The sequence below is a fragment of the Girardinichthys multiradiatus genome, chromosome 5 (assembly GCF_021462225.1).
Source record: "Girardinichthys multiradiatus isolate DD_20200921_A chromosome 5, DD_fGirMul_XY1, whole genome shotgun sequence".
NCBI lineage: Eukaryota > Metazoa > Chordata > Actinopteri > Cyprinodontiformes > Goodeidae > Girardinichthys > Girardinichthys multiradiatus.
In genome coordinates this window covers 51952454-51976300 of record NC_061798.1, presented here as the reverse complement: position 1 = coordinate 51976300, position 23847 = coordinate 51952454, and the positions used below count along the sequence as shown (strand labels likewise).

At 45.1% G+C, this 23847-nt stretch overlaps 2 protein-coding genes across 2 annotated transcripts; both read right to left on the bottom strand.

The window, feature by feature from the left end:
* Positions 1–1651: 1651 nt before the first annotated feature.
* acaa1 (acetyl-CoA acyltransferase 1) lies at positions 1652–8287 on the bottom strand. The gene is made up of 12 exons (XM_047364730.1): positions 8006–8287; positions 6837–6930; positions 6639–6696; positions 6394–6473; positions 5801–5843; positions 5476–5574; positions 3707–3787; positions 3335–3525; positions 3087–3266; positions 2420–2475; positions 2132–2277; positions 1652–2039 (listed from the first exon to the last, which is right to left on the bottom strand). The coding sequence occupies exons 1-12, from the start codon at positions 8177–8179 to the stop codon at positions 1964–1966; spliced, it is 1278 nt and encodes a 425-aa protein (XP_047220686.1). The 5' UTR covers positions 8180–8287; the 3' UTR covers positions 1652–1963.
* Positions 8288–11748: 3461 nt separating this feature from the next.
* Positions 11749–19523, bottom strand: LOC124867976 (BTB/POZ domain-containing protein 3-like). The gene is made up of 4 exons (XM_047364729.1): positions 18999–19523; positions 17524–17614; positions 14921–15039; positions 11749–14843 (listed from the first exon to the last, which is right to left on the bottom strand). Exons 1-4 carry the CDS (start codon positions 19151–19153, stop codon positions 13811–13813), a joined length of 1398 nt encoding a protein of 465 aa, XP_047220685.1. The 5' UTR covers positions 19154–19523; the 3' UTR covers positions 11749–13810.
* Between the last annotated feature and the right edge of the window lie 4324 nt (positions 19524–23847).

Genomic DNA, 23847 nt, shown 5'->3' with positions numbered 1-23847 from the left:
ACTCCTGCAGGGTTCTAAGCAGTCGTAGGAAGTTAGGATTCTGCTTTTGGTTTTTTTGCAAAAGGTTGTTTCCAGACGTTCTGTTTGGTCCATTTCCCAGAAGATCTAATGTGACTTTGTCCAAATTTCATTCTGACTATAGATAAAAGATGTGCAGAAGAAGAAGAGTCCAGCCGGGTCCGATTCATTAATTAATCCAAACCTAAACCTTCATTTAAAAAGTCTGCAGCTAAACCTCCCCACTGCTGAGGGAGATGGGCTCCATCTTGGTTTTGGAAATATTATTTTTTATCCCAAGTTCCTCTGTAAGATTTCTGAGAGGAGATGATGACATATTTATGGAGCCAAGATGAGTTTTATTCTTCATGAGACTTGAAGGTTATCAACATCAGTGATGGATGATCTGCAGCCCAAAGCAGACGGATTATTTCTGATTTACAATAACTGACTTTTTATCCTGAGAGAAATAATCTCCAGATTATGATCCACATGGCGCCTGTCTTTCAGTGTTTAACCCTTTCTCTCTCCTAGACATGGCTACTGACTGAGCTTCTACTGTGACTAACTCTATGTTCTCTCTTTCAGACTCTAACCTTGAAAACTGGCTCAGAGTTTATCTGTTCTTTCTTTCTAGATGAAACGACTAAAGGAGCTACATCCATTAACATTTACTTTTCCTTCCCATAGAAAGTACTCCTGGATCAGTGCTTCTTTGTTCTCTTTGTGTCTCTGCTCTGTTTTCTCAAACCTCCAGTGGGTCGTGGCAGATGGCCGCTCACACTGAGCCTGGTTCTGGTTCTGCTGGAGGTTTCTTCCTGTTAAAAGGGAGTTTTTCCTCTCCACTGTCGCTACATGCATGCTCAGTATGAGGGATTGCTGCAAAGTCAACACCAGTGACTGTCCACTGTCTCTACATGCTCATCCAGGAGGAGGGAATGCTGCAAGTCACTGACTGGATGCAATCTGCTGGGTTTCCTTAGATAGAAAAACTTTTTATCCAATTTGAATAAATAACTGAATCTGACTGAACTGTTCAATGGTTACGATTAATAGGAATGTATGAACCTGACTGTTGTGAAGAACCTTGAGACGACATGTGTTGTGAATTGGCGCTATAGAAATAAAACTGAATTGAAATATGTTCTGATGCATGGGCGCTCTGAGGTTCTGGATAACTGGACAGAGTCAGCATGATGTCACATTCCAGTTTACATGGATCACATGAAGCCATGTTTCTGGAGATCAAAGCAGGATTCTGAACAGTTCTGGGGTTTTTCTCGGGTTCTGGAGCAAACATCAACTCTGAAAGGAGGTCAAAAATGGCCCCAAATGAGCCTGGAAATCTGGGACGGAAAAGCGTCAGAACAAACAGAAGACCTGGGTCCACGTTGGTCCATTCAATGGGAAACCCAGTTAGATCACTGAGCAGATCAGACACTTCATACATCAGGTCCCAATGTTGGTTCTGCTGTTGTGTTTTAGCCGTGAAAGGATCTGAACTCTGCTGGCCAGAACCTGGAGATCCTACAGAACAGATCCATGAGGGACTTCCTGAGCTGCTTTCAGTGTGAAACGTTTCTATCTTGATCAAACATCAAGTTTAAGCTGAAACGGGACCGCCTGGATCATTTCAGCGAACAACGAAGGAATATTCTGGTTTAGGTGCTGATTCTTTATTCTGATTCCTTCCATCTAAAGACTAATGTAAGAAATTTCTCTTCATGGGAAAATGTTCCACATGGCTGTTAGGGACCATCAGTTCATCAAGTTCAGGAGATAAATCAGGAAGTTTTCAGGATTTACAAGAAAATAAACTACAATTATCAGTTAAACTCATTTCCTCAGAGACAGAAGCATTCCTGATTTTTTAAATTTCAACTCTTTCCTGAACTTCCTCCACCTCGGAGTCTCCCAGAACATTTCAGCTGCTCACAGAGACCAGAACTCCATCCACCCTCTGCTGCTACGGTCCAAGGTACTCAAAGACAGCTGCAGCTCCCATCCCGGTGCCGATGCACATGGACACGACTCCATATGCCCTGCAGACAATGATTAGGGCAAAGAGCTGCAAGTGAAAACGGGATTCAGACAAGTTTCTGTAAGAATCTGAGCTGCAGCGGTCCAAACGAACCTCCTGCCTCTGCGCTGGAGCTCGTTCAGCAGCGTCACCACCTGCCGGGCTCCAGTGCAACCCAGAGGGTGGCCCAGCGCGATGGCGCCCCCGTTAGGATTCACCTTCTCCAGTGGGATTCCCAGTTTCTCCACACAGTACACAGCCTGAGGGAGACATGAGGGAGAAGGTTTTCCTGCAGCCTACTGAGCCAAACCCCAGAGGTTCTCACACCACACACACACACACACACACACACACACACACACACACACACACACTCTCTGTCACTCAGGTGTTCAGACGAACCTGGCTGGCGAAGGCCTCGTTAATTTCAAACACATCGACGTCGTCCACAGTGAGACCTGAGGAAGGAAAAACATCAACAGGTCGGAAAAGGTCTCCATCAAATCCTGGATTCAGATCCAGGAAGATCATGATGGGAAAACAGATTTGGATTCAAGGATCTGGAGCCTAAAACAGGTTCAGGATCTCCTAAAAGTATTCACACCCCTTAAACTTTTCGAAATGTTGTCCTGTTCCGACCAAAGATCTTCCAGTTTTACTGGGACAGAACCACCTGCCGCCTCAGAACTCACCTAATCAGTAACCAGAGCCCAGCTGTCCTGTTTCTGGCCTCAGAGGTTCTTCAGAGAACATTAGAGAACAAGCAGCATCATGAAGACCAAGGACCACAGTAGGCTGGTCAGAGAGAAAACCTTTGGAAGACCCTGAACATGTTTTAGGCTCCAGACCATCTAGATCCAGTTCAGTGAGTCCAAGCTGGTTATGAATCCGGCTTGTAGATGTTTCCAGTGAAAGCAAAGATGAGCAGAAAATAATCCAGATTATTATATTGATGACATCAACGTTCCTCTTTGGTTTCCAGTTCGTCTCTCAGCTGATTTCTGAGTGTCTGAAATGCAGCAGGAAAACAGTCCAGCAGGTATTCTGCAGAACCTTGGCCAGAGCTCACCTGCCTGCCGAAGAGCTGCAGGAATGGCTAATGCCGGTCCGATCCCCATCACGTCCGGAGGGACCCCCACCACGGCGCTGCCCCGCAGAACTCCCAGCACCGGCAGACCCAGAGCCTCCACAGCGGACCTGCGGCCCAGCAGCACGGCTGCCGCCCCGTCACTCACCTGGCTGGAGTTACCTGGAACACAGATGGGAGTCAGCAGCAGCTAACGGGAGGCCGTTTGGAGGATTGGACCAGGTTCTGACCTGCTGTGGTACTGCCGTCGGGTTTGAAGGCAGGTCGCAGTCTGGAGAGTCCCTCCAGCGTAGTTCCTGATCGGATGCCCTCATCCTTCCTCACCATCAGCTGGCGTTCCCTTCCTGAGTCATCCACGACTGTGACAGTGACAGGAACGATCTCCTGGTCGAACCGACCCGAGTTCTGAGCCTGGGCTGCTCTGCAAGGACACAACAGGTTAATGCTGGTCCAGCTGGGAAATACTGGGAATAATCCGAGGAAGGAAAGATTGTATTTAAAGGTGACAGAAAGGAAAAATCTCAATTTATGATTTAAAAATTCTTAAAGATTTTACAGAATAAAACTCAAAAACTTTTCTACAAAAAACAAAAATGAAATACTTGAGTTGCGAACTGAGAGCGAAGGCGTCCTGCTTCTCTCTGGAGACTTCGAACCTCTCAGCGACGTTCTCCGACGTGATGCTGCACAGAACATGTTCCAGTTAGAACATGAAACAGGGGACTGGACCCGGCCCGGCGGGAGGCCGGACCCAGAACATCCTCTGATTAAAGACAAACATCTAAACTGTCGGAGCCTCAAAGATTTTATTCCATAAAGACAGAAAAATAAATCAAATTAAACGTTAAATGGAAAATTCATCCAGTTGACACCATAAGCGTGGGAATATGACCCTTGGAGTTTGGAGTATCAACTCTTCTCCTCAGGTTGGTTCTTCAGAGGTCCTGCATGCAGACTGAACCTCTACAAGAACTCATGAGTCCAAATCTCCATCAGAGCCTTAAATAGCATCAGAACCAGTAAACTCTGACTATAGAAGTACAGGTTACTGTACGGTTAGTGGTCTGGACATCAGCACCAATGCTGTGTCCAGTGACTTTTCCTCCAGGCCCTAAAAACAGCAACTGTCAAACCACTGGGAGACAGAATAATCTGAAAAGTTGTTTCTGCAGAATTTCAGGCCCGTCTTAAATCTCCCATTTATCAGCCAGGTTATTGAAGAACCTCGGTATCAACAGTTAAACAACTTCCTAACAACGACCAACCGCTTCGATGTCTTCCAGTCAGGCTTCCTGCTCACCACAGGACAGAGACTGCTCTTGTCAAGGTGTTCAATGACATCCGTATAAATGCAGACTGTGGAAGAACCACGGTGCTGGTATTATTGGACCTTAGTGCAGCATTCAACACTGCTGACCTTGGTTATATTACTGGAGCGAGTGGAGAACTGGGTCAAACTTTCTGGTACAGAACTTGGCTGGTTTGAGTCTTACCCGAAGGACCGGGACTTTTTTTTGTGTCAGCAGGTAACTTTAAATCAGAGTTCACAAAAATCACATGCGGGGTTCCCCAGGGTTCTATCCTGGGGAACCCTCCTATTCAGTATCTACATGCTGCTCCTAGCTAACCCTAACCTGAAATCTGGGTGAAGGACCTTCTATCACCTGAAGAACATCTCCAGGATTAAAGGACTAATGTCCAGCGGGATCTGGAGAAACTCATCCATGCGTTTATCTTTAGTGGAACTGATCACTGCAACAGGTTCTCCACAGGTCTGCCTGAAAGGTCCATCAGACAGCTGCAGCTGATCCAGATGCTGCTGCCTGGTCCTCACTAGAACCTAGAAAGTAGAGAACATCAGCCCGGTTCTACAGTCCTTCCACTGGCTCCCTGGACCTCAGAGAGGAGACTTTAAAATACTGTTAGTTTCTAAGTCACTGAATGGCTTAGAACCAAAACACATTGAAGATCTATTGCTGTTGTATCGACCTTCCAGACCGCTCAGGTCTTCTGGTTCCAGTCTACTCTGCATCCACAGAACCAGAACCAAACATAGAGAAGCAGCATTCACTTCTGCTCCACTAATCTGGAACAAACCTGCGGAGAAGCTGAATCCCTGAGTTCTTTAGATCCAGGTTAAAACCCATTAGTTTATAGAGTTGCTTTGATTCGTCTACTTAAACATCTTTAATTTCAGTTTGTGGTTCAACTGTTCTTTACTTTCCTTCATTCTGATGCGGCTGTGATGTTATGTTTTCATCGTGCGAAACACCTTGAACTGTCTTGCTACGAGTTTTTCTCTGGTCACTGAAACTGGAAAACCGTGATTCCTTTATGAGTTGGTTTGTGCCGTGAACCTGCAGCGTCTCACCCCATCGGGATCAGACAGTCCCGGGCCTTTTCGTTATTCGACAGACTGGAGCTCAGATCTCCTGGATTCCCAACGGATCTCAGCGACATGCTCTCCACTCTGAAATACAGGACACCAGGTTCTCACCTCTTTGGGAATTACCTCGTGTTTTCTTCTGGATTTTCCCAGACTCAAATAAAGATATTGGAACAAAGTGTGTCTCTGTGACAAAGAGCCTAAAGATCCAATTTAAAATGAAAAAATGTCAAAATGTTTTAGCAGAACTTTAAATATGGAAACTCCTGGTTAAAACAACCTAACATGACAACCGTCATTAGAAACTCACCCGCAGGCCAGGCCCAGCTCAATGGATCCAGTCCTGATGGCTCCTGAGCAAACAGAACAACCCGGGTCAGTCTGAAGCAAAACTGAGAATCGGTCTGTCTGTCACCGGTTCTACCAGCATGAACCGGGACACAGGAAATTCATATGAGGCGTGAGCGCCACCTTCAGATCGCAATATGAAAACAGAAGCATGATAGTTTTGCATGTATGATCAGTAGGTTCAAAAGCTCCATCAAGCCGATCAGTCCTGTGGGAGATGCTCCAGGAAACATGGGGAGGAATCTCCGACCTGAAGCTCTGCAGGTTGTTACCTCTGAAAAGGTTTTTATATGACAGCAAAGTTTGAAGGAAGCATTCATTCTTTCTAATAAAATCTTTATTTCTAACTCTGACAATGTCTTCATGTTCATTTATTTGCCGTTTCATATTCTGTCTAATATCATGAAAAGCAAGAAAACTTGTGATCCAAAACATTTGAGCAGCAGTGTTTGTTTATGCAGACTGCAGCACAATGAGGTCACAGAACATCACTGATGATATTTAATCAGCATGGCCTCCTACTGATGAGGAGACCTGAAGCAGGGGAGGAGTTACCTGCAATGTTGAGGAGCGCCTGCAGGCCGGAGGAGCACTGTCTATTCACGGTGTAAACAGGAACCGTCTCTGGAAAACCACTAAAACCAGAACAGGGCTGTAAGAAGCTCTGAATTTGAGACAACCTGCTCCCTCCGCACAGGACGGCCCATGGGCTCGGGGCCGGGCCCCTGGACTCAGGGCCGGGCCCTGATCCGGATCTGACTTTTTACGTTACAGCTTTTTAAAGAGAAACTGAGCCTGACCTGAGGAAGTGAGCCACTCGGACCATCAGAGCTCCGGCTCCGGGCTGCAGCACATTACCTGCAGGCAGAAATCCATGTTCATCACTTTCAGGAGACAACAGCACCACCTCAGGTCAGGCTGGGTACTACATCGCTGACCTAAGGTAAAAACTCGTAGCAGGACGTCAAAACTAGGAGATGTTTGAGGAGTCTGCTCACCCACACAGATGTCCCCCAGCTGATCAGGAGACAGTCCAACATCTGTCAGCACAGCTGTCATCACGGCGCACAGCAGTTCGTCAGGCGTGGTGTCCTGCAGGCAAACAGCTCGTTAACATCAGAAAATACAGACCGCTGATTCTGCATTGACCCTCTGGGCCTCCGTAGTTCTCTTTTTCTATTCTGGACAACAGCAACCTGCAAGACTGCAGCCTGGACCATAGCCTCATGTCTACTAAAAATCTGAAAAAGCATCAGAAGGAGCTCCACCCCTTTTAGTGCCTCAAACATGAAGATGTCATCGTTACAGTTGGACCACTGAAAGACACCATTTTCTTTAAATCTTATCCAAACATTAAAAACTGACTTTTAATCCATTCTGTTTCCAAAGTAAACCAGCAGCTAACTGGGATTAGTCCCAGTAAGTCCAGTGGGTCAACTTTAACCTGTTAGTTTAGTGATTACCTCCAGCTGTCAATGGCTGACGAAGACAACCTTAAAAGGATCTGCAGGATTCATGTTTCTTTTTTTATAAAAATGTGTTTGACAGTCAGATTTAAATAAATCTGGGAAAACCAAACATGTCCAGGAGAGAAGAAGGAATAGCCAAAAACCATCCATCCAGTGCCTTCCATTTATCAGAGATCAGGTTGTGGACATGGCCGATCCAGGATGGACAACCAGACGTACCCCTCCTAAGCAGTCCTTTCCAGCTCCTCAAACAGTTCCCAGGCCAGAAGGCAAATATAGTTCCTGCAAGTAGTCCCTTGTCTGCCCAGCGTCTCCTCCCAGCAGGACTGTCTTGAAGGTGAGGGTTTTAATGTAGATGGAGCAGTGAACCCAGAGCTTCGGCTTTCAGCCCAGCTTCTTCTCCACCTCCACAACCCGGAGCTCTGATCCGACCCAACAGTTCTTTGGGAACGGTGACCCAGGTCAAGAATCAAGTCACCTAAAGGTAAACCCCACCAGCTTTCCTGGTTCCCACCAACAAACCTTCAAATCATGAAATTTACCTAAAATCTACTAAACAGCTAACATCCACTCAGAGGGCGGGGCCTCAAACATCGGGGGGCGGGGCCCACTGTGGGACAGACACCATTGGAGCATCGGCTTAACTCGTTAAAATTCGGTTTTACTCGGGTCTAATTGTTTTTTCAGACCGTAGCTACCTTGAAGCTTCCTCTTTTGGCCTTTCCGATCGCGGTCCTCCGTCCGTGGACCACCACCACCTCCTCCCCGGAGCTCGGCACCGAGGAGCCGCACTCAGAGCTCCGTAAGACCCGGAGCGGCTCCGAGGAGCCGCCGGGAAACAGGTGCCTGGAGATCACCTTCAGCCTGTTCATGATGCTGGGTCTGGTTACCAAGAAGTCCCCCTGGGATCTGCCTCTGAGATCTTAGACTGGTTGCTCAGACTTTGGACTGTCAACTCTCTTCTTCTGAGTTGAACAGTGTTGGAGCAACACCGCCACCAAGTGGACTGGAGGGTAAAATGATAACAGCTGTGACTGAAGGTTCACATTGTTTCAGGTTACTGAATAGATGCAGACTCATTCATCTACTGAGCACAAACTGATCCTCTAGGTTCATTCCAGTACAGTCACATCAGAACATCAGGTGAAGCTGTGAGAAGGTCCAGCTCAGTCAGTCTAACAAGCAGCCTGTTTGCTATACCAGCCAGATCTGCAGAAATCATTGTGTTCCTGTAAGTAATGGTTCCCTCTAAAAACTGCCCTCTCAACAGTTTGCATTAAAACAGCATCAAATGCAGAAAACTGCTGCTGAGAACATTGCAGCTGGAAGAAGTTTTTTGGATCATCAAGAACTCTAGGATAAGATGTTTAGCTGCAGAAAAGGTTCAGGATGTCCACATGGGTCCGACAAGCTCCATAACTGAACCATAGTACCACCTGAGCACAGCGTGCTCAGCATTGGCAGCAGGGTGGTGTGAGTGCATCTGCACATAGTAAGGAGAAGACATTTGGAGAGAAAAGAAGCTTCTTCTGTCCAAGAAAACTATCAAGTACAGGCTGACACTCTGCAGGATGACCAGCAGAAGACTGGAGCCAAGTGATTTTCTTTTATGAATTCTCCTTCTGATTGGTTAGTACATCTGGAGAAGAAAAGCTGAGAGCTACCATGACTTGTGTGTGAAGCCAAACATCCTGATCCAGTCCAAGTGTGGGCTTCTTTCCAGTTCACCTCCAAGAAATCTGCCTGGATGAAGAAAAGGATCAAACGTCCACCAGGAGCAACTTCTTTCAACAATCCAGGAACAGACCTGTGATGATCTGTGGATTTATAGCACAATCAAACAGTCAGAAGGCTGAAGTGGGAATAAACGTGGCTCAAAGATCAGAAAACAGGAATTATGGACCCGTTTTTAGGAAGCTCTTTAGATCCCAAGAGAAAACAAGAGAAACACCAACAGATCTTAGGAGAGGAGCTCCTAATTTGGTTCTACTCATCTGAAGTGCAGAAGACCAATTCAATTCAATTCAGTTTATTTCTATAGCACCAATTCACAACACATGTCGTCTCAAGGTTCTTCACAACAGTCAGGTTCATTCATTCTAATTAATCGTAATCATTGAACAGTTCAGTCAGATTCAGTTATTTATTCAAATTGGATAAAAAGTTTTTCTATCAAAGGAAACCCAGCAGATTGCATCCAGTCAGTGACTTGCAGCATTCACTCCTCCTGGATGAGCATGTAGAGACAGTGGACAGTCACTGGTGTTGACTTTGCAGCAATCCCTCATACTGAGCATGCATGTAGCGACAGTGGAGAGGAAAAACTCCCTTTTAACAGGAAGAAACCTCCAGCAGAACCAGAACCAGGCTCAGTGTGAGCGGCCATCTGCCACGACCGACTGGAGGTTTGAGAGAACAGAGCAGAGACACAAAGAGAACAAAGAAGCACTGATCCAGGAGTACTTTCTATGGGAAGGAAAAGTAAATGTTAATGGATGTAGCTCCTTTAGTCGTTTCATCTAGAAAGAAAGAACAGATAAACTCTGATCCAGTTTTCAAGGTTAGAGTCTGAAAGAGAGAACATAGAGTTAGTTACAGTAGAAGCTCAGTCAGTAGCCATGTCTAGGAGAGAGAAAGGGTTAAACACTGAAAGACAGGGTCATGTGGATCATCTGTAGAAGGTGAGCATTAAGTTGTTGCCAGCAGAAGCTCGGACGATTCCCCTCTTCAGAAAGATGTCACAAGTAGACACAGAGTCAGGCCAGGTGTAGGGACTCTGAGACTAAAGAGAAGAACTAAATAAGTCTCCAAACTGACAACATAGATGAATGTGATAAACGCACAGTTCTGTTTACTTAACTCACCGGGTTTTTATTGTTTATTATGGTCCAACAGTTTATCTGCACTGATGGACCCATAAGAACTCCTAAGGTCCGGAACCATGTACACATCTATAAAAACAGCAAATATACAGGGGTTGGACAATGAAACTGAAACACCTGTCATTTTAGTGTGGGAGGTTTCATGGCTAAATTGGACCAGCCTGGTAGCCAGTCTTCATTGATTGCACATTGCACCAGTAAGAGCAGAGTGTGAAGGTTCAATTAGCAGGGTAAGAGCACAGTTTTGCTCAAAATATTGAAATGCACACAACATTATGGGTGACATACCAGAGTTCAAAAGAGGACAAATTGTTGGTGCACGTCTTGCTGGCGCATCTGTGACCAAGACAGCAAGTCTTTGTGATGTATCAAGAGCCACGGTATCCAGGGTAATGTCAGCATACCACCAAGAAGGACCAACCACATCCAACAGGATTAACTGTGGACGCAAGAGGAAGCTGTCTGAAAGGGATGTTCTGGTGCTAACCCGGATTGTATCCAAAAAACATAAAACCACGGCTGCCCAAATCACGGCAGAATTAAATGTGCACCTCAACTCTCCTGTTTCCACCAGAACTGTCCATCAGGAGCTCCACAGGGTCAATATACACGGCCGGGCTGCTATAGCCAAACCTTTGGTCACTCATGCCAATGCCAAACGTTGGTTTCAATGGTGCAAGGAGCGCAAATCTTGGGCTGTGGACAATGTGAAACATGTATTGTTTTCTGATGAGTCCACCTTTACTGTTTTCCCCACATCCAGGAGAGTTACGGTGTGGAGAAGCCCCAAAGAAGCGTACCACCCAGACTGTTGCATGCCCAGAGTGAAGCATGGGGGTGGATCAGTGATGGTTTGGGCTGCCATATCATGGCATTCCCTTGGCCCAATACTTGTGCTAGATGGGCGCGTCACTGCCAAGGACTACCGAACCATTCTTGAGGACCATGTGCATCCAATGGTTCAAACATTGTATCCTGAAGGTGGTGCCGTGTATCAGGATGACAATGCACCAATACACACAGCAAGACTGGTGAAAGATTGGTTTGATGAACATGAAAGTGAAGTTGAACATCTCCCATGGCCTGCAGAGTCACCAGATCTAAATATTATTGAGCCACTTTGGGGTGTTTTGGAGGAGCGAGTCAGGAAACGTTTTCCTCCACCAGTATCACGTAGTGACCTGGCCACTATCCTGCAAGAAGAATGGCTTAAAATCCTTCTGACCACTGTGCAGGACTTGTATATGTCATTCCCAAGATGAATTGATGCTGTATTGGCTGCAAAAAGAGGCCCTAAACCATACTAATAAATTATTGTGGTCTAAAACCAGGTGTTTCTGTTTCATTGTCCAACCCCTGTAGTTTCTTGATAGGAATCCTACTTAGAACATCTGATCAGTTCTCAAAGACCAGGTGGAGAAACAGAAGCTGACAAACTAGGATGAACTTCATGAACTTCCAGAGTTTCAATTGGACCTCAGATGATTTCTTTATTTTCTCAGTTTCTTTTCAGAACTTCAACATGGTTTCTGCAACATCTCCAAGAAAACACAGAAGGCTTTTTAATGAGCTGAAAGGTTTATTTGAGTTCATCACAACATCTGGTAGATAAGGCCACTGACCTGCTGCACATTCAGGTTGGAATCAGAACAAAAGCAAACCTTCCAGAACTTTCAGGGAAAATCAGATAGAAAACAGTTTGACTTCAGATTTTAAAGTGATTGAAAGAAGAAGAGCATCACTAAAGAACATCTAGACAACAGTAAGAAGCGGACAGGCGAGAACTTCAGGTACAAACATGAGGAGGATGGATGGAGACAATCACTGAGCACCACAGGAGCTTCAAAGTTATCACCGAGGTGAACACAAACAGCTTTAACACCTGCTCAGGTAACACAGGGCAAACCAGCAGAGACCTTCAGAGCTGCTTCTGAGTCCTTCTGTCTGCAGCAGCAACGGTTTCCAGACTCACAGCAACTTTATTTAAGGCAACTAACTGAAAACCTGCTGCAGGGATCAGCAGCATGACCTGCTCACAGCATCCTGGCTCAGTCCGAGAGCGGTTCCGGCGGCACGTCACTGAGTAAAACTAAACTTTTCAGGAACCAGGAGCTGTCTGCACAGGAGTGGCACTTTTCCTTCCATTAAAATAAGGAATTCACTTCGGGATGCTGCAAAAAATCTCTAAAGAACAAAGAAATAATCCTGCAGCTTCTATGCAAATAATGTTTTATGTTTCACGTTTCCAAACTATCTGGACCGGGATTCTGGGTTCTTATCACAGAATCTGCCTCAGTGCAGGAAGCAGGAACCATGGAATGTTCCAGATTTTCTATAATCTGGATTTAAAGATTGTTTGTGCAAAAGTTTGCAGATATTTAGAGCAAAGTCTTCGGCCTCAGAGATCTGTAATCAGCGGAGATGCCTCCTGCCAGGATCGGCTGGAGGCCATGACCACCTCCCACCCCACCATGACCCACAGTGGGGTCCAGATCCCAGCTGTTGGATAAAAGGAATTCCTCAGTGCTTTTAACAGAATTTGGAGGTCAACAGGAAAATGTGCTTTCTGGAACTGCTTTTATTTCAGGAATCCTGAAAAGATGAGGTGGTTTGTTCCTTTGGTCCGTTTCAGCTGATGTGAACCGGAAGTGGATCATGTATCCACTGATCCAGGAGAATTGTTCTGATACTGGGATTCAGGAGGTTCCTGGATGTTTCTGCAGGTAGATCAAGTCCGACTGATCGGAATGGGTCACTGAGTGAATCCTGATAGATCCTAATCAGAACATTTTCCTTCTAATGACCGGATCAACCAGGAGAAATGCTGGAATGACATCTATGAAGATGCTGAAGTCGCCCGTTTTTTCACTGAGTGAATATCAGTAAAACATCGGTTCTGAAGGTTTAAGGACCGGTTTGCTCCTCCTTCATTTAACAGCAGAGATGATCTCAGCTGGTTTTATGACCCAGCTCTCTAAAGGAACCAGGTAAAAATGACTGATCCGGATCCTAGACCCGATGAATCCAGACTGGAGCACAAAGGGATCATCAACACATCAATTAAGGCACTAAAAGATCTGATGTTATGTGTTCCAGGTGGATTCTTCTGGCACTTTTAGAAAGGTTCCAGGTTCTGGTTCATTTTCCAAACAGCGTACGTCTGTCTGGATCCGTCTGACCAGGTGTCCTTCAGGTGTTTTCAGCAGATTAATCGCCTGATCTATGAACACAGAAATATATTCTAAACAAGGAGCTACGGCCCAGAATTCTTAGTGTTCTGATGTTCAGCTGTTTGCTGGTTAATAACTGAGGAGGCAGTTTAATAATCTATAAATATTCCTGCCGGCTGTTTCTTTCACCTCTGAGTTCAGATTCAAACTAAAACCTTAAACTTTGGTCAGTTTGTCAGTTAGTGTTTTCATCCGCCACTGAAAATAGTCCCTCCCACCTGCTACACCTCCAGAGCGTCAGATTAACATGCAACACACGGGTTCAGATGGTTTCAGGACTTTCTACTGCCAACAGAAATCCAACCTTCATATATTTACAACCAGAACCAACAGAACCTGGAGAGGTTGGATTCTGTCACAGCAAACTGTTCTCTGCAGTCTTCTGTCCGGCTCAGGCGTAGAAAATTAGTTCTGGGATCTGACCTCCCTGCACTCCGGTTCCGTTGGTGCTGTCCGAGGAGCACTGGAACTGGAAGGTCACCTTCCCACACTGCACCTCAGTCATGCCCTCCTGCCCGAAGTAACTGAGCTCGTTCCCGTCCAGCACTACGCTGGCCGTGTAAAAGGTATCGGGTTCAATCTGCACCGGGTAGTCAAACCAGACCAGGAAGGTGCTGCTGGAACCGTCAGAGAAGTACTTGATGATTCTCTGGGCCATGGGCACGCCCTGCCGCTTCAGCTCGATCTTGGCGCAGTACTCGGCCGACCCGCAGCTGGACCCGTACAGGCCAAAGCCGGCAATGAAGACGCGCTTGTCCACGGCGAACTGGATGCTGTCACAGCGGCCGCGGTACCGCCACTGGTTGCTGCGGTAGGCGCAGGACTGGAACCGGTGGCAGCGCTGTGGAGACAGGCCTTTCCTGGGCTTGGTGCAGAACAGCAGATCTGGTTTCTTGGACGCCGTGTACCAAAGGAAGATGTCGTTGGTCTCATTGAGCGTCAGCACTCCAGACTGCGCTGCTCCGTTGGCAAAGTCCTCCAGCGCCATGGTGGGGATCCTGATCAGGTAGATGGCCTTTCCCAAGACCAGCCGCTTGTTCTCGATAGTGGGAACTAGGTCCTGTCTCTGGCACTCCGCCTCGGCCCAGTTCAGCGCTGCCTCGAACACTACCATCTCCTTGGCGTTGAGCGTCTCCCGCTGCAGGATGCTTTCCAGAGTCTGGGCGTCGATGTCACAGAATCCTTCGGATCGGAGCGCCAGCTCGGCCTGCGCGTCGATCACCTCCCAGCAGCGCTGCGTCAGGTCGGGCTCCTCGAACAGGCAGCTCTGCGACAGAAGCACACACGCGTTCTTGGCGCTCAGGCTCGTCTCCAGGAAGTTGACGCAGGCACGCGCCAGGTGAGGAACGATGTACTTCTTAGCAGCGTAGAGGGTGGCGAGCACCGTGTCGGCGCAGAGGTCAATCTCATCGCAGTAGATGTACCTGCAGAGGAAGAACCTTGTTTAACAAAGACTGGTCCTGTCTCTAAGGTCCAAACAGAGAATTAAAGCTCAGCCTACTTCAACATGGCCAGGAAGGAGGGTGGCTCCACATCAGGGATCCGAATCTCCTCCTTATCCTCGGCCAGTTCTCCGTAGAACATGGCATGGAACACAGAGCTGCCCACTGCCAGGACGTACTGCCGGGGAGGAAAGATCCATTAGAACCAAACTACAGCCTACTCACAGAACATCTACACATACGGTTCCTATGGGTTTCATTAGTTCAAAGCAGACTACATGAATACGCAAAAATAACCAAATAACTTCATTCATAACAAGTTTATAAATGACTTGTACTGCTGATGGTGGTCAGAGGGCCCGGTGCCGATTGTATGCCAGATCCACTTCTGTCAATCTGCCCCAGGGCAGTTGTGCCTTCAATGTAGCTCACCACTGGCAGCGTGTGAATGTGTGGATGACTGATGCAGTCTGCAGGCCATTTACTCAACCTAAACAAGTCTTTATGTGGATGTGCCTCAGTGCAGCATGCAGCTTATAACCGTTACTGATGATGTGTTTAAGGAATCCTGATTGCTCCGACGATGAAGGAGCTGATTAGATTTTAACAGTCTAAACATGCATTATTAGATATATATAATTCAGATCTGCATACTTTAAAGCACAATGTTAGAAAATTGGAGAGAAAATGGCGCTCTACACACCTAGAGGATTCCTACTTAATCTGGAAAAATAGCCTACTGTTGTATAAAAAGACACTTCACCAAGCTAGAACAGCTTATTTCTCATCATTAATAGAAGAGAACAAGAATAATCCTAGGTTTCTCTTTAGTACAGTTGCTAAACTTACACAGAGTCATAGCTCTGTTGAGCCATCCATTCCCTTAGCTCTCAACATTCATGACTTTATGGGATTCTTCTTAAATAAAATTGATTCTATTAAAAATAAAATCTTTGACATACTCCCGAAGATGATTACTTCATCCTCAGCAAGTGAGACAACATTGGAAATAACTGCAGAACCTGATCTGTGTTTGGACTGTTTTGATCCTGTGAAGCTTCCTGAGTTATCAGAAATATTAGCTTCATCTAAACCTTCAACTTGTATGTTAGACCCAATCCCAACCAAATTATTTAAGGAAGTGTTCCCTCTGATTACCAGAACCATTTTAGATATGATTAATCTATCTTTAGTAATTGGATCAGAACCACAGGCTTTTAAGGTAGCTGTAATTAAACCTTTACTTAAGAAACCTTCACTTGATCGAGATGATTTAATAAATTTCAGACCTATATCCAATCTTCCATTCTTATCTAAAATTCTTGAGAAAATAGTTGCTAATCAAATGTGTGAACATTTATACAGCAATGACCTGTTTGAAGAGTTTCAGTCAGGTTTCAGAGCTCATCATAGCACTGAAACAGCTCTGCTGAAAGTCACTAATGATATTCTTATGGCCTCAGATAATGGACTTGTGTCTGTTCTGGTTCTGTTAGATCTCAGTGCTGCATTTGATCCAGTCGATCATAATATTCTCTTAAAAAGGCTGGAATATGCTGTAGGGATCAGGGGAACAGCGCTAGGCTGGTTTAAATCTTATCTGTCTGACAGATTCCAGTTTGTTCATGTAAATGATAAATCATCTTTAAACTCCAGGGTTAATTGTGGAGTACCACAGGGTTCAGTACTTGGGCCAATTCTCTTTACTATATATAATAATCATCTTTATTGGTCATTGCACATGTACATTACAACGAAATTTGTCCTCTGCATTTAACCCATCCCTTATAAGGAGCAGTGGGCTGTCATTGTGCGGCGCCCGGGGAGCATTCTGGGGCTAAGGGTCTTGCTCAGGGAGCCAGAGTGGCAATCTGTGGGATACGAAACCTGGAACCTTGTGTCCCCTCTGGAACACAAACCTCCTGTTCTAACCACTATTTATTTATATAGCTCCAATTCTCAACACATGTCGTCTCAAGGTTCTTCACAACAGTCAGGTTCATACATTCCTATTAATCGTAACCATTGAACAGTTCAGTCAGATTCAGTTATTTATTCAAATTGGATAAAAAGTTTTTCTATCTAAGGAAACCCAGCAGATTGCATCCAGTCAGTGACTTGCAGCATTCACTCCTCCCGGATGAGCATGTAGAGACAGTGGACAGTCACTGGTGTTGACTTTGCAGCAATCCCTCATACTGAGCATGCATGTAGCGACAGTGGAGAGGAAAAACTCCCTTTTAACAGGAAGAAACCTCCAGCAGAACCAGAACCAGGCTCAGTGTGAGCGGCCATCTGCCACGACCCACTGGGGTTTTGAGAGATTGATCGCCGCTCAGAGTTGATCAAGGAAGTCGGATAGTTCCAATCATGGGGTTTGTAGTTTTGTCTCAGACTAAAAACACCAGGATTCCTCAGACAGAACTACAAATGATGGAACAGGTGAGTCCTGATTGTCAGTTAGTGAACATGCAAACACATTTAACACGACTTAAAAGGTATTTTAAATTTAGTGTAACAAACGTGGACACATTCAGTGTTTTTGAGGCCAGTAATAAAGATTATTTAAAGTAGAACATTTGATGACTTTTTTAGGATCCTGCAGAAACTCCTTTAAATCAGTTTTACTCAGGGAGTGTCTTCACTGGAGCTGGGGGCCTACCTTGTGTCCAGGGACTCTCTGTGTCCCACCTGGTGGTCCGACCACAAAGTGAACATCTGCCATCATCTCATTGTTGAACATGACTGAATTCCTACAAACAGAAACACAGTCGGGGAATGTTAAGGAATCATTCAGACAATAAAAACCTGAATAAGGCTCTCTTCTTCTATTTAACGTTAAGAAATGAAATCTGTAAATGAAAACATGAGGAAAGAAACAGAATCCCACATCATTGCAGACAGATGAGCCTGGACTTACAAGCACTCATGTTCTGTGCTTTCACTAAATCAGACCTTCCTGTTGTCTTCTACTGCAGTTTGGATCAGTAGTTCTCCAGAATTTCTCTCTTAGGACGTTGGCTCCATTTTAAGTGTGTATTTAAATCCAGTCTTTGTAGGCGAGAAGAGAGTCTGGGGAACTACGGATCTCTTTAACGCATCTAAAGTCTGCCAGCTTGGAAGGAAAACAAAGAAACGAGGCCTGGGCTGCTTTCTACAGTCATGGGAAAAAGTAAGTACACCCTCTTTTTCTTTCCAGGATTGTATATCAGGACATAATAAAAATGATCTGTCAAGCAAAGATGAAGCCAAAATGTTGCCTCACAATTTAATCTACAATACTTCAGCATGCAGAGCAGCTCATGGTCCACTGCAGACCAACTTAAATCATCAAGCCTCCAACAATGTGCTCAACAGCTGACATAAGGTGTGTTTGGTTTTCTTCAACCATGTAGCTGTGCATTATGCTCAGACATCTCCATGTTGGTCTCGTCTGTCCAAAGGACATTGTTCCAGAAGTCTTCATTTAACAAGAGAGAAGAAACTTATGGAAACTCCTCAATAAATTTGTTCTGATCTTAAAATAATACAAGTTTATTTTACAGCAACTGCTCTCTCACAGTCGACTCTCGTTTCCTCACAGAAGGTGAGAAAAATTCATTTTTACTGCTCTTCTAGCTTATTGTTCTTAAAGAGAAATCTGAATTTGCTAAAGTTGGTCAGCAGGTCAAAAGTTTACAAAGACTGAAAACTAAGCAACATTTTAATTGGTGCATATCTAGTCATTGTTGATGTTTTTCTGCTCTGGCACCGAGTCAGCAGTGAACTGAGGAAAACTACAAGATATGATCCAGCTGATCATGATCAATGCATCTGATCAGCTGGACCTGGTTGGTTCCCTCTTTATGGAAGGAGCTGGACTCAGTTCTCCATCTTTGTTCCAAAAACAAAGACAATGTGCAATCTGTGCACTTTCTGTAAACTCCAGTCATTTGAGAACCTGGCAAAGACCAGATCCCTTGATGTTGTCCTGCTTTATGAAGCCAAAGATCTGAAAGAGGGCCTGATTTGTGTCATGAAAATTCCCGGTATTCCACCAATGAGAAGTGGTTTTTACCAGACCTTTGACCTACAAATACAACTTTACTTGGATTCAAACTGGGTCACTGTAGAAACCGCTCTGTGTTCCCCTCTTACCTCTCCCGGATGGTGGGGTACTGGCCCTGCCAGCTGCAGCAGCCCGGTGCCGGATTGTTGTTGCTCAGGTTCTGCTGCTGCTGGATCGAGGCGGCGGAGCTGCTGCTTGAGGCCGAAGACACCAGCTTCTTGGTGGGAAACAGCTCTGCGGCCATCCTCCTTCAGTCACACAGGAGAACAGCTCATGGCAGCTCCGGAGCCCGAACAGAACCGTTGATTAAACCTGGATTAATATCACTGCCGAACCCGTCCGAACTCCATTTAAAATCTACCGGATTTTAGCTCTAAACTAGCATTAGCCACATTAGCCTCCCGATAACAAACACTCCCAGCAGCTGCGGCCCAAACCATGACATCAGCTGAAGTAAACGGAACTGAACCAGCTGAACGCAGACTGGGACAGCCAACATACATCAATCTAACATAAAACAAGAATCATAGACCGAGCGAACTTCAACGGCTCAGCTTTGTTTACCAGGAGCCCCGCAGCAACAACAACCAATCAGAGGGGAGCTCTTCTTCACTGACGGTAAAGACGCGTTACTGCCCCCTACTGGAAACCCTCAAATGTTTTATCTTCCACCTCAACCCTGGACCCTTCTGCTTCTACATGTTTGCCTTCAACCAAATCAGAAGATGCTGATGCTTCCTTTGCTTCCTTCCACTTGTGTGTCTCAAGAAGTCAGGTGAAGAAACAACTGGAGAGACTGAATCAGAATAAGGCTGCAGGTCCAGATCATGTCAGCCCTAGAGTCCTGAAGGCCTGTGCAGAGCAGCTCTGTGGGATTCTGCAGCACCTCTTCAACCTTAGCCTGGCCCAGAAGAAGGTTCCGGTGTTGTGGAAGACCTCCTGTCTTGTTCCGGTACCAAAGAAAACTCACCCATCAGTCCTCAATGACTATAGACCTGTTGCCCTGACATCTCACATCATGAAGGTCCTAGAGAGACTCCTGTTGGCCCACCTGAGTAAGCAAACAGTAAACCATCAGGACCTCCTTCAGTTTGCTTATCGCTGTGGAGTTGGAGTTGAAGATGCCATCAAACACCTGCTTCAACAAACCTACTGTCATCTGGACAAAGCCAGCAGCACTGTGAGGATCAGGTTCTTTGATTTCTCCAGAACATTTAATACAATCCAACCTGATTTGCTTTGTCAGAAACTCCAGAAGACTCAGGTGGAGGCCTCAACAATCTCCTGGATCAAAGACTACCTGACAAACAGACCACAGTTTGTGAGACTGAAGGGTTGTGAGTCTAACCAGGTAGTCAGCAGCACAGGAGCACCACAGGGGACGGTACTCTCACCATTCCTCTTCACTCTGAACACCTCAGACTTCCAGTACAAGACAGACTCCTGTCATCTGCAGAAATACTCAGATGATTCTGCAATCGTTGGTGGATCAGAGATGGAGAAGAAACTGAGTTCAGGGAGCTGGTGGACCGCTTTGTGGCATGGTGTGGAAACAATCATCTCATCCTGAACGTGACTAAAACAAAGGAGATGATTGATTCAAGAGAAACAGGAATAAGTCAAAAACTATTTCTATCATGTGAGAAGAAGTGGAGGTGGTGGAGGAGTATAAATACCTCGGTGTTCACCTGGACAACAGACTAGAGTGGAGATGCAACTGTGAAGCCATCTACAAGAAGGGACAGAGCAGACTGTACTTCTTGAGGAAGCTTAGGTCCTTTGGTGTTTGCAGCAAGATGCTGCATATCTTCTATAAGTCTGTTGTGGAAAGTGTGATCTCTTCTGCCATCATCTGCTGGGGAAGTAGCATCAGAACCAGGGACTTAAAAAAGCTCAACAAGCTGATAAAGAAGGCTGGTTCTGTTCTGGAGACTCCTCTGGAACCTCTGGAGATCATTGTGGAAAAAAGGATTCTTCATAAAATGAAGAACATTATGGAGAACCCTGAGCATCCTCTTCATCAGACTGTCCTACAACAACAGAGTGTCTTCAGTCAGAGGCTTCTTCAGATCTGCTGTAAGACAGAGCGCTACAGGAGATCCTTCCTGCTCACAGCCATCAGCATCTACAACGGCTCTTTGAAGAAACCTTCATAATATGAGCTACAACAACATTTAATTTCCCTTTGGGATTAATAAAGTATTTTTGAATTGAATTGAATTGAAAACGGAGCATTGTAATAAATGTATGGAAGTCCATTGGTGCCGTTTGAAAAAGGGCGGGCCTGATGGAACTGATACCAACTGGCAGAACAAACATGAAACCGCAATGTCACTGTTGGATGGTGGAGGAAGTGGGCATCACAGTAATTATGCAAATATTAACCGTAAAACCTTTAAATTAATAATACATTTTCCAAATATTTCTTGCTCGTTGTTTTATTTTGAAAGTCATACAGTATTTTTAAACACTGTAGAATAAATTCTGCATGTTTTCTTTTAAATGACTTGATTCATGGAACTCTGTTGCCATGGTAGCGACTTCTGGTTCACATCCAAACTGTTTTGTGAGCAAGTCGACAGAAACAGATAAAACTCTAGGGTTTACAGAGAATGGTCCGAAAAAGAGAAAATATCCGTTGAGCGGCAGTTCTGTGGGCACAAATGCCTTGTTGATGCCAGAGGTCAGAGAAGAATGGCCAGACTGGTTTGAGCTGATAGAAAGGCAACAGTAACTCAAATAACCACTCGTTACAACCAAGGCGATGAGTTCACTGGACTCAAATGACCTCCATAGTCACCAGATCTCAATCCAGTAGAGCACCTTTGGGATGGTGGTGGAACAGGAGATTCACATCATGGATGCAGCCAACAAATCTGCAGCATCTGTGTGATGCTGTCATGTCAATATGGACCAAACTCTCTGAGGAATGTTTCCAGTACCTTGTTGAATCTATAACACCAAGGATTAAGGCAGTTCTGAAGGCAAAACAAAGTCCAACCCGGTACTAGCAAGGTGTACCTAACAAAGTGGCTGGTGAGTGTATAACTTCAGTTTGGAGAAACTAAACATCAACAAAATACACTTTTAACCCCCTGATTATAGCATTTACCACTAGCATGTTAGCATGAATACGATTATCTGGGCTGCATTGTGTTGTTATCATCATGTGAAAGGCATGGACATCACAAAGGCACTTGATTCTACAACTGTGCAAAATGTACTTTGCTACCATCCTTATTGGTAATCCGAAGCCTCGCTGGGTAGAGCACAGCTGGATGGAGGTTCAAGTTGTAAACCTTAGCAATGACATGGGCCAGCCGTTGGTCCAGGACATTGGGGCAGTAATCCTGGTAGATGCGTACATCATCTACATGATGCCTACTGTTGTGGTATTTCATTTGTTTATTGGCCTACCGGATTTTCAGCTCCTTAGTCTGGTGTCAGTTAAAGCATATGACCATGGGCCTGATCGCAGAGTGTGGTGGGTCGATCCATCACTGGCAGACAGCTGCAACCCAGCTCTCTATCAGAACTTTAGAGAAGTATGGTGAGTCCATATTGTCAGTCTTGAGTTTAATACAAGCATTTTAACAAATATTTGCGCATGATGCTTTAAGGGCCTGGATGTGTTCTTCGGTCAAGTTAGCATTGGGCTCTAGACTTGCAGTTTGGATGCATGGGTCAGTCACTGTAGCTTGTACCATCTCCACTTAAGCTCTGAGAGAAGCAAAGGCCAACTTAATGTTTCAGTTTGCTGGTATAGACTGTTGATGTTTCTCCAATAAATTCACCAAAGTGGGCGAATCATCTCTCTTGAAGTTTGTTTCTTTTGCCAACCTGGTGCCATATGTAATCAAGCTTTTTAAAGAAACAATGCTTGTTTTGATAGGAATCTAGTCGGGTTTAGAAAGTCAAAGGTTTTGGTTTTCTAGGTCAAAGCATGAGAGCGTGCGTGGTGTGTGCATCTAATCCATTCTTCTTTCCACCAGAAGTCTTCTGGTGTTTCGTTGGTTAAACTCTGAGTTTATTCTAATGTTCCCTGAGCTGAAGTCTAACATTTCCTTGGCTAATCTCTAATTTCGTTCTGACATTCCTTTGGCTGCATCCTAGTGTTCCGATATTCCCTTGCGTGAACCGGGACCTAATTTGTTTGGCTAAACTCTGACCTCTTTTCCTCAGCTAAGGTATGACTATCTGAATTTTCCTCAGGTGAATCCTGACCTTGTTCCCTCAGCCTAACTCTGACATTCTTGGATAGCTTTAATCTCTCTTTTACATTCAGTCAGTTTTTACCAGCGGAGGCTCAATGTTTAAGGGAGAGGCATGGCGATGAAGTGAGATTTGAAGTGGATTTATTGTCCAACTGCAGGTCATGTATACACCAACGCCAACTTACACTGAAAGCAACTAGCCGCCTTGTAAAGCCAGTCCACCCTGAGTTATTTACAGGAAGTATCCATAAAAGGGAATAATCAGGAAACAAGAAATAAACAATATTTACATAAAACTAACCAAAACAATGAATGGTACCCAATAAATGTTTACAGAAATAAAAACCATTACAACTAAACAAATCTAAGGTCGATCAAAAGAATACATCAAATTTAACATAACTACTCCAAGCCGCTCCCACCTTATTCCATTGGTTTCCAAGAGCTTTTATACAACACCTGGAGCAGGTCCCTCCCTATTGCTGCCACACCCCACTGTCAAACCAGGAAGAGGTGAATGCTTTTCAACTAAACAGTTATATTGTTAAACTAATGATTTTAAACCAACAGAAATCCAAGGAAACAAACATTAACATTTGTAGCTAAGCTCTCTTTATACAGGAAGGATGGCCCGTACCCCTGCTTCTCCAGAATGGAACTAATAATGTCTGAACAAAACTACAATAAAGAAATCAAACAACTCGAATGTTTGGTCTGTAACTTA